Here is a 9290-nt window from a genome sequence, read left to right as displayed (position 1 = left end):
CTCGTCTCAGCCGCCTGAGGAAGTAGAGTCTCTGATGAGCTTTCTTGATCAGGCTGGTGGTGTTGTTGCCCCAGCTGAGGTTGTTGTTCAGCTGCACACCCAAGTACTTGTAGCTGGAGACCACTTCCACCGCAGCTCCTCCTATATTCAGGGGGGTGGGTAGTTGTGTTTGTTCCATCTGAAGTCCACGACCATCTCCTTCTTCTTCTTCACATTGATGTGAAGGTTGTTCTTCCTGTACCAGCTCTCCAGGTGTTCCACCTCCTGCCTGTAGCTGGACCTGTCGTTTTTTGTGCTGCATCCAACTATCGCTGTATCATCTGCAAACTTTATAATATGACATCCTGTACGGGCAGGTGCACAGTCATATGTGAGTAATGTGAACAGGAGGGGGCTCAACACACAGCCCTGGGGGAAGCCAGTGCTGAGGGTTATGATGGAGAAGGAGAAGTTGTGGACTTGTATTATTACATCAATATTATCATTATTAGTAGCAAAACTAGTTGAAACAGTAGTTGTAATATTGTTAGCCCAAATAGCAGTTTTTTTATGGAAGTCCATTTCAGCTATTTTCATTTTGAAGAAAAATAAAAAGGTTCTTTAAGGTTAAGTACACACTCTGACCAAAAGTAGCCCAAATCTGATTTTTTTTAGGCCCATATGTGACTCATATCAGAAGTTTCACAACAGTTTGATTGGGACAAATTTAATTTTGTCAAATCCTACCCAGGTCTTTTTTATATGTGGTACTAAACTGGATACATATCCAATGTTTGTTCAAAGTGGCCTCAGTCTGAAAGGTTGTCGCATTTCATCTGGTTTTTACGTCACTGAGGTAGGGGCATGCAAATTGATCCAAATAATGGTAATATTGATACCAATGCCATGCACTTTAAAGCTCAAAACTCCACAGGGCATTAGCTACAGAAAAGAAGCCCAGTTGCTTTATCTTTTAAAAAAAACTTTTTTTTTCATGTCCTAGATGAGGAGGCACAGTTGGTAGAACTGTTGTCTCTCAACTAGAAAGAAGGTTGCCAGATCAAATCCTGGCCAGGGACCATAAACATGCATGTTAAGCTGATTGGTAGCTCTAAATTCACCCTAGGTGAGCGTATGAATGCTCTATGTGGCCCTGTGATGAACCTGCAATCTGTCCAGGGTGTTCCACGCTTCTCGCACAGTGACTGATGGACATGGGCAGCAACCTGGAAAGAAAGAAGCAGGTAAAGATGATAGATGGATGTCCTGCATTAACACCAACAGTTTACCAACAAGTTGGATCATGTTGATATGATGGGATCAATAATAAAGTTTGTTTCATTGGCTCCCATTCTAGAAGTACAATTCTGCATCTAGGCAAGCAGGAATTGCTGCAAGACCAAATGTAAACATTGGATGAAACAAGCATAGCAGAAAACAATTTAGTTATGTCAATATCACAAACTTGAGAATCGCTACACACATGCTAACATGTGCAGCATCCATGGCTCGCTCTGTAAACATAACATGCTGCATGTGATGTCGCGGCTTCTGCACATGCAAGTGCCTTCATGGCCGTAGACGCCGTTCACACTGGAGTCTGATTGCAGTCACATTTGAATTATAATGCAAATGACCACACAAAAAACTGGAGCAAAGCATGAAGACTTGCAGTGTGACTGTAGTGTAAGTCATAAATTATGAGATATTATTACAAATTACGACTTGACATCTCAGATTTATAACATAGCATCTCATATTAAAACATGCTAAGTCATAATTCTGAGACAGTATCTCATAATTATGAGATGCTGAATCATAATTTTAAAATGCTAAGTCATAAATATGAAATGGCAAGTTATAGTAAATCATAATTCAAAGATAAAAATGGATTGTATACCTGGATTATTGAGCACGGACCTTATTATTTTATGATATGCTAATTCAAAAGTCAATATTTATGCAAAACTAAGTCATCAATTTGAGATAGTATCTTGCAATTTTGACTTCTCCACCTTTTTCAGCAATGTACTCCCTGTTAAATATTTTTAGTTGAGTACATACAGGTTTGTCTCCCCACCATGCTCATATTTTGTGGTGCCCTTGAGCAAAAACAATATTCCCTGACTGCTCCCCAGGCAATTACATCTTTGAAAACATCTACTTGGGCATATCGCATGTGTGATGGGTAAAATGTCATTGTATGTTCCCATACAACGATGATGACTCCTATCACTTTTAAAAATGTTCAAATATATTTTTATTTTGCACTTTTCCATCTGTGTTTTCAGCAGCATTGCTTCTACACTTCAAGCATGTTTCCAGTGTTTGCGTTTTGAAGGTACCGGGAAGAGTGACGATGCCACCCTAAGACAGGAGCCAGCTTGAGTTAAATTAACTAGATGTGTGTGTAAATCATGTTTTTAATCCTATTTTATTAAATGAGTTAACATCTAACTTTTTTATTTATGCATGGATGCTTTTTTCAGAGGATTTTTTTTTTCAAAGTGGCAGTAATGGGCTTCCGCAGCTTTATATATCCACAAACAATAGTCTATTCACGTGACTGTGTGCCCCTATAGGCATCAGAGAGCAGGTATTTGGCTTCAGTTTGACAAACAATACACAGATATAAACATCATGTGTTCAGAAAGATCTGGACTACTCATTCGTATAATTAATAATTTGCTCCTTTGGGTCATTCTTCAGGGCAGCCTACACACAGCAGAGGGAGTATGGCCCTTACCACAAACCTTCACCACCTCCGCAGTACGATATCAACTGGAGCCCCAGTCTTTCCACTTTGGCTACAGAAGACAATCAGCCGCACAGAGGGGCTGTTCTGTCCTGGATGCTGCATTCAAGAGATACTTTACTCTCATATTCCCCAACAGCGCTGCTGGTAAGTGATGATGAACGGCGTAATGGGATGAGAAATAGGCTATGTCATAATTTTAGCCCTGTCAGTACTTAATCAGTTAGAGCTGAAGTGTCATATTCACTGCCGTATTTGTACAAATATATAACAACAAAAGGCGTATAACAGTATTTTATTGCTATCTGATTGTCTGTAGATAGTATTTGTATATGTTTTAGCAATAACACATTTTCAACCTAATAATTATAAATGCACATGGCTAGAGAGGGCTCTGTAGTTTTGCTTTTAGTGTTTTGTTGCCTTTATGAATGCTCTTTGTAATGACAACAATTCACCAGTCAGCCAGCCTATAGCCTTGACATAACACTCTATAACAATAGACAGCACTACACATTTTCTTGTTTGGCATGTCAACAAGATTATTATTATTATTTGTGACATAAAGGATATATTTACATCCCTTTGAAATGTCAAACAACCACAATAATTACACTTTTGACCAATAGGGAACCATAAACCAAGATTCATTGTGGATGAACCATTTACTGTTGAAATCAGCGTTGATCATCGTGATTGTGAGAGTTACCCAAATGAGGACTCGTCTGAAAGATGTAAGTATAAACACGCATAGATTACAGTATATAATGTATGATACAGTGGTGAGAGCGGTAACAGCTGCACATTAAATAATTTTATATGTTTTTTTTTAATTAGATAATCTAAGCGTCTCTGCTGGACAAGCACGTTTGAATGCAGAAACTGTGTGGGGTGCTTTAAGAGGTAATTATTATTAATACAGTTGATTAAAGCTCCAGTGTTGGTGATGGCAAATGTCTTGTGTGCATATTAATGTATGTTTTTTTTTTGTTTAAGCACAGGTCTGGAAACCTTTAGTCAGTTGGTGTATCAAGATAATGCTGGCTCAGTAAGTTAAACTCTTTCTAAAGTTTCAATTCAAAAGGTCTGTGTGGTAATTACATCTCCAGCTCTCCAGCCTATCAGCTGTAGATCACTGACATAAATAAAAATGGACTAAGCGACTTAATTCATTTCTTCCAAATCAAAGACATGTTATCAGTTTATTTGGGTGCTGATATGTTGAATTTTTGTAGCCAAAGTCTGTACACAAGGAACATGGGGCTGTGCCATCACTCTTACCTAATCACCACCGTCCAAGCTCTCTAACAGGCTGTCATAGGGTCAATCGAAGTGTCGCATGCCACATTAAAAAAAAATTAATAATAAAACTAGAGAATTTGCATTTCCTGTGAATATGCAAGTGTGAATGCTTCTTGTTGAAGAACTTGCTTACAAACAGCAGAGGTTAGCTAAAACAACATGCAAAAATTTAGCGGAAAAGGAAGAACAAGCCTAAGTTAGCAGAAGAAAGCAAATGTGGAAATTATCTTAAAGAAGCTGAAATTCCTCCCCCCCCCCCCCCCCCCACCAAAAAAAAACAAAACAAAAAACAAACAAACAAACAAACAGCTGATTGGGGAACAGAAATGTAGAAAGAAGCTTAAATTTCCAAAAGGAAGTGAACTGAGCTGAATTGTGCCTGGTAAGTCTGAAAGAGGCAGAAATTAGCCCAATACAGTTTAAGTTATGTGAAAAAAGCTGAAATTGGCCAAAATGATCTGAATAGTAGCTAATACAAACAGAAAGAAGCTTAAGTTACCAGAAGGAAGTGGGTAGAGCATGATTTTGCTGAATCAGGCTGAAAAAAGTTGAATTGATTGCAAAAAAGGTGAATTTAGTTGAAAAAGCTGAAATTAGCATAAAACGTTAAATAATAAAATAGTATAAATAATGGAACATACAACAGCATGATAGAACTTATGTGAACCAACAAAAATCTATGCCTGATACAAATTATCTGAGGATATTTTTAGTTTTAGTCAGGAAAATGTCACATTTGTTTATATGAGGTGCGGGCCTGAAATACTATGCTCTAGCCAGCCAGTAGGGGGTGCCAAAGTCTGCAAAGTATAAAGCTTGATGCGACGAGATCCCAGTTGAAGGTAGAAGAGGATCAGCATCCGTACAGGCTGGTCCTCATATACATAGTGCAGACTGTGGTTCCAGAAAAACAAACAAACAAACAAACAAACCAAAAAAACAGCAGCTTCCTTAAACAGGTCCTGCTGTTTTCAGCTTTCAAATCATGGGAACGATACCTTGGTTTAGTATTGTAAAACATGGGGGTGGGGAGTGGTTGTTCTTTGTGACCTCAACCTCCAGCTTCCAGTCCAGTGTCTAGTTATAACATGTGTTGATGGTGTAGCTATTGATCATTGTTTCTGTTTGTTCTTTCCTCTTTTCAGTATTTTATAAATAAGACTGACATCGAAGACTTCCCCCAGTTTCCATACAGGGGGATTTTACTGGACACATCACGCCATTATTTACCTGTGCAGGCCATTTTGAAAACCCTGGTAATACTCAGATAACGTCTCAACTTGGGGCTTCTGCTGAATTGATTTCACATATGATCATTGGATTTATATTGTTTCTCAATAGGATGCAATGGCTTACAGTAAGTTTAACGTGTTTCACTGGCACATTGTTGATGACCCCTCCTTCCCTTACCAGAGTCAAACATTTCCAGACCTTTCTGTTAAGGTATGTAATCTGGAGAGAGTTGTTAATTTAACCAGTGTTTTCTTTGAAGCGTCCTGGGATTATTTTTCTTGGGAACAGATCAACTGTATGTGAATGAATGTGTGCTGGAAAACAACCTCTGCTCTGACCATAGACCTCTGGATTTAATTCAGGGGGCTTTCCATCCAATGACTCACGTCTACAGACAGTCGGATGTGAGAAGGGTGATCTCATATGCCAGAATGAGGGGAATAAGAGTCCTTCCAGAGTTTGATACTCCAGGCCACACACAATCTTGGGGAAAAGGTACAGTTATGAGTCAGAATGAGTAGCACTTAAAACATGTTTACTGGTAACTAGATCCAGATCTCGACTGTGAATGCCATAAAACACATTATAATCTGAATAATGTTTATTCTAAATGCGTTTCTGTCTTGACCCTTTCATGAACTCCAGATCTGTCCACCAGTGTAATCCACCAACAGCTGGAACGGTCTGTCACCAATCTAACTGTACATTGTCTCAGCTAATCCACAGTGGCCAACACAAAAATAACTCAGTCACTTTCACAGATACTGAGCTCAAACTGGATGTGGTAGTAGCTGAGAGTCATTCACAACACACACTCTAAGCGTGACATCTTGTGATATTGCACAAGAGTGCACATAACATTAATCTTTTCTAGATTTGACCAAATCAGCTACAACTCCATCCCTTCTCTGCATTAGGTGATTAGTATGCACAAGGTGACAGGTGACAGGTATTACTTCAAGTTTGCTTGTCTTGTTAGTGTCCCTGTGATGGACTGGAGACCTGTCCAGGGTGTCCCCCACCTCTCACACCAGTGACCCTGTGACCCAGACAGACAGACAGACAGACAGACAGACAGACAGACAGACAGACAGGCAGACAGACAGACAGACAGACAGACCACACAATGTAAATAACACTGATCTCCATGGGTTTCTCAGGGCAGTCTGACTTGTTGACACCCTGCTACAAATGGGGTGCTCCTTCAGGCACTTTTGGACCTGTAAACCCAGCTTTACCATCCACCTACCACTTCATGACATCACTGTTTAGGGAAGTGGCTTCAGTGTTTCCTGACTCCTATGTCCACTTAGGAGGGGACGAGGTTGACCATTCTTGCTGGTAGGCGAGTTAACCATTGAAAATTACAGTACATTGTAAAATTTACGTTAAAAAAAAAAGACAGTAATATTTACCTGTAACTTAACTTTTCAAAATTATAAGTAAACATTAATTTATAAAGCATTAAGGTAAATATCTCCCACTTTCCGTAGGAGATCAAACCCTTACATCCGTGCATTCATGCAGAAGATGGGATTTGGAGTTGACTTCCTTAAACTGGAAGCTTTCCACATGGAGAAGTAAGCTACAGGGGAAGCATATTTATAGAAAGTTATGAGAAAATAACATACTGTATTTATTGACACACTAATGCATACATGTTTTAACAGAATTACAAACATCACATCAACTCTCAACAAGACGTCTGTTGTATGGCAGGAGGTTTTTGACAATAATAAACAAGTGAGTACCCTCCAACAAATAACTTGTGTCATTATTTTATTTTAGGGTTAACAGTTTTGTGTTTGTTAGTTTTTATAGGAGGACATATATACAGTAGGCTGTGATTAATAATAATAATAATATAAAATATATATACGTATAAACATATACAGTAAATATATTTGAACAGTCACATATGTTCATACAACTGAAACAAAATGAATATTTTCTGACTAAAATAGATTAGTATTTGTGATTCTTAAAGAATGAGCTATATATTATAATTTCATTTTTATTCCATACATTGTCTGTATAACAAAGCCATTTTAAAGTTGGCAGATTTATTGGTTTCAAGTGAATTAGTCGATCAGCGTTTAGATCCGTGTGTCGTCTGATGACGTCGGGTGAATTTAATCTAACGTTGTGAAGCTTTGTGTTGCAGCACCGTCCTCTGTCAGTGGTGGAAGTTTGGAAACAGGGCTGTTACCTGTGTGAAGTACGCAGGGTGGTTAAAGCCGGGCTCAGGGTGATTCTGGCCTCTCCGTGGTATCTGGACCTGCCAGGACCCACACACAACTGGGCCCGCTACTACACTGTGTGGCCGCTTGCCTTCAAGGGTCAGGACAAAAAAAACAAAAAACTTGTGTGTTAAGTTTTATTGAAGTTGTGTAAGTGTTGTGTTTTTGCCTCGATGAATTGTTTTCAGAAAAATGTGATTAACAGAACTATTAAAATATAAATGTTGTTCTCAGTTTAACCACAAGGTGGCAGCAAACACAGCTGTTTCTGCATCATTAGTGCTGCATCCCATGAAGCGCATAGATTGTACTCTTTATTATATTTAAGGAACATTTTTATGGTAACATTTTGTCTCATGTATACAATTTTTACTCGTTTTAGAATGAGTGTGGGATTAATGAAGTAAGGCCTCTTTTAAGAAGTATAATTTATTAATGTTGCTTTGTATTTTTACTGAACTCTATATTGTGTCTGCAAAAACAAAAGAGAAAGTTTACTGTCCTACTTTATGCCAGACTGTCACAGGGACTTTGACAATATTCAAGCTCATCAGAAATTAAGAGTTCATTGCACGGTTTTGCACACATCTCTAACATAATCTGTAAATGGAGCATCTCAAGCCCTTAAAGGACAAGAAAAAAATACATGCCAACTATTTTTCTGAATATTACTTATGTTTTGATTAAAATAATTAACATTTTTTGGATTCAAGAACTGCATGAATTCCAAAGCTGCTCAGTCACGTCGATGATGTGCGTTTTTACTGTCAGGGTTTTATTTCAGTTCTTTTGTTCATGGATTCAGAATAAGCATTTGAAAAGTTCAGCACTTAAAATTTAGCATGTGGTGACGTTTCAATAAAAAAAGTTAAGTTGTAAATGACAATTGAAATAAACTGTAAAAAGTTGTTAATTGCTTCAAAGCAAAATTTCTCTGGAATATCAGAGGCCTTTTTTGATTAATTGGTGTATTCTGACATTAAGTGTTGTGTGTTTCTGGGTTGACCCTGTTATGAACTGTCAGTCATTGTAGCCCCGCCCCTTTCAACATCTGGAATTGTCTTTTACAAATTGTCCTGGAGTTTCTTATTTTCAAACTTGCTTGAATTTCTCTTCTTCTCTCCACAGTGGACTGAGCATAGCTCCAAGTCATTTTTAATATGTTTTTACATTGAAATAAATATATTAAAAAGGGATGTTCTACCAAGACTTTCAGAATATTTACAACCTGCAAGTGTTTTAGTTTCAAGAACTAATGTCAATAATCTCCTTAGCTGTGGCTTGATGGTTTCCAGGAGAGCTAAGTTCTTATAAACCTGCGTCAGTCACTTTGATCGCCCTTAAAGGACGAGCACCGCTCGATTGTTCTTCAACTTTTCAAATGATCACACCAACCAGATGTGCTCTGGAGTCCCAAGCAGGCTTTGTTTTTTTGTTTTCTCCCACACACACAGCAAAATATCACAGAACGACAATTTGTTTTGTTCTGGTTTACACTCCTAGAAGGGGGTTTCAGCTGTTTTTTGTAAAAAAAAAAAAAAAAAAAGATTAAATTGTCCTATAGATATTTCTAATGGAAAGGAGAGGCATAAGTATAGTGACACATTGGAACAATTAATTATGAGACTGGTGCTTGTCTGCATGAAGGCTACCAGTAAACTAAACAAAAAGATCAATTTAAACACAAATTCATTAGTTTGGATTTGAGCTGCTGTGATGAATCTGCTGTGAGGTTTTTGTTTAGTGGTAACTCACAATCCATTCAAATCTATTGTTTAATT

The 9290-nt window shown here is 38.0% G+C and overlaps 1 protein-coding gene across 1 annotated transcript in view; it reads left to right on the top strand.

Moving 5' to 3' along the window:
• Positions 1–3426: 3426 nt before the first annotated feature.
• The window catches only part of hexa (hexosaminidase A (alpha polypeptide)), a 6843-nt gene continuing 979 nt past the window's right edge, over positions 3427–9290 (top strand). Inside the window, exons 1-8 of the mRNA XM_037682933.1 lie at positions 3427–3782; positions 5182–5292; positions 5378–5479; positions 5632–5764; positions 6430–6610; positions 6763–6849; positions 6940–7012; positions 7434–7608. Coding sequence (XP_037538861.1) covers positions 3711–3782; positions 5182–5292; positions 5378–5479; positions 5632–5764; positions 6430–6610; positions 6763–6849; positions 6940–7012; positions 7434–7608 — 934 coding nt within the window. The 5' untranslated portion in view covers positions 3427–3710. The remainder of the gene's footprint in view (positions 3783–5181; positions 5293–5377; positions 5480–5631; positions 5765–6429; positions 6611–6762; positions 6850–6939; positions 7013–7433; positions 7609–9290) is intronic.

This window comes from Nematolebias whitei, chromosome 10 (genome assembly GCF_014905685.2).
Source record: "Nematolebias whitei isolate Nwh7 chromosome 10, NemWhi1, whole genome shotgun sequence".
Taxonomy (NCBI): Eukaryota; Metazoa; Chordata; class Actinopteri; order Cyprinodontiformes; family Rivulidae; genus Nematolebias; species Nematolebias whitei.
Note: the sequence above shows the minus strand (reverse complement) of the source record. Positions and strands in the feature narration are given on the sequence as shown.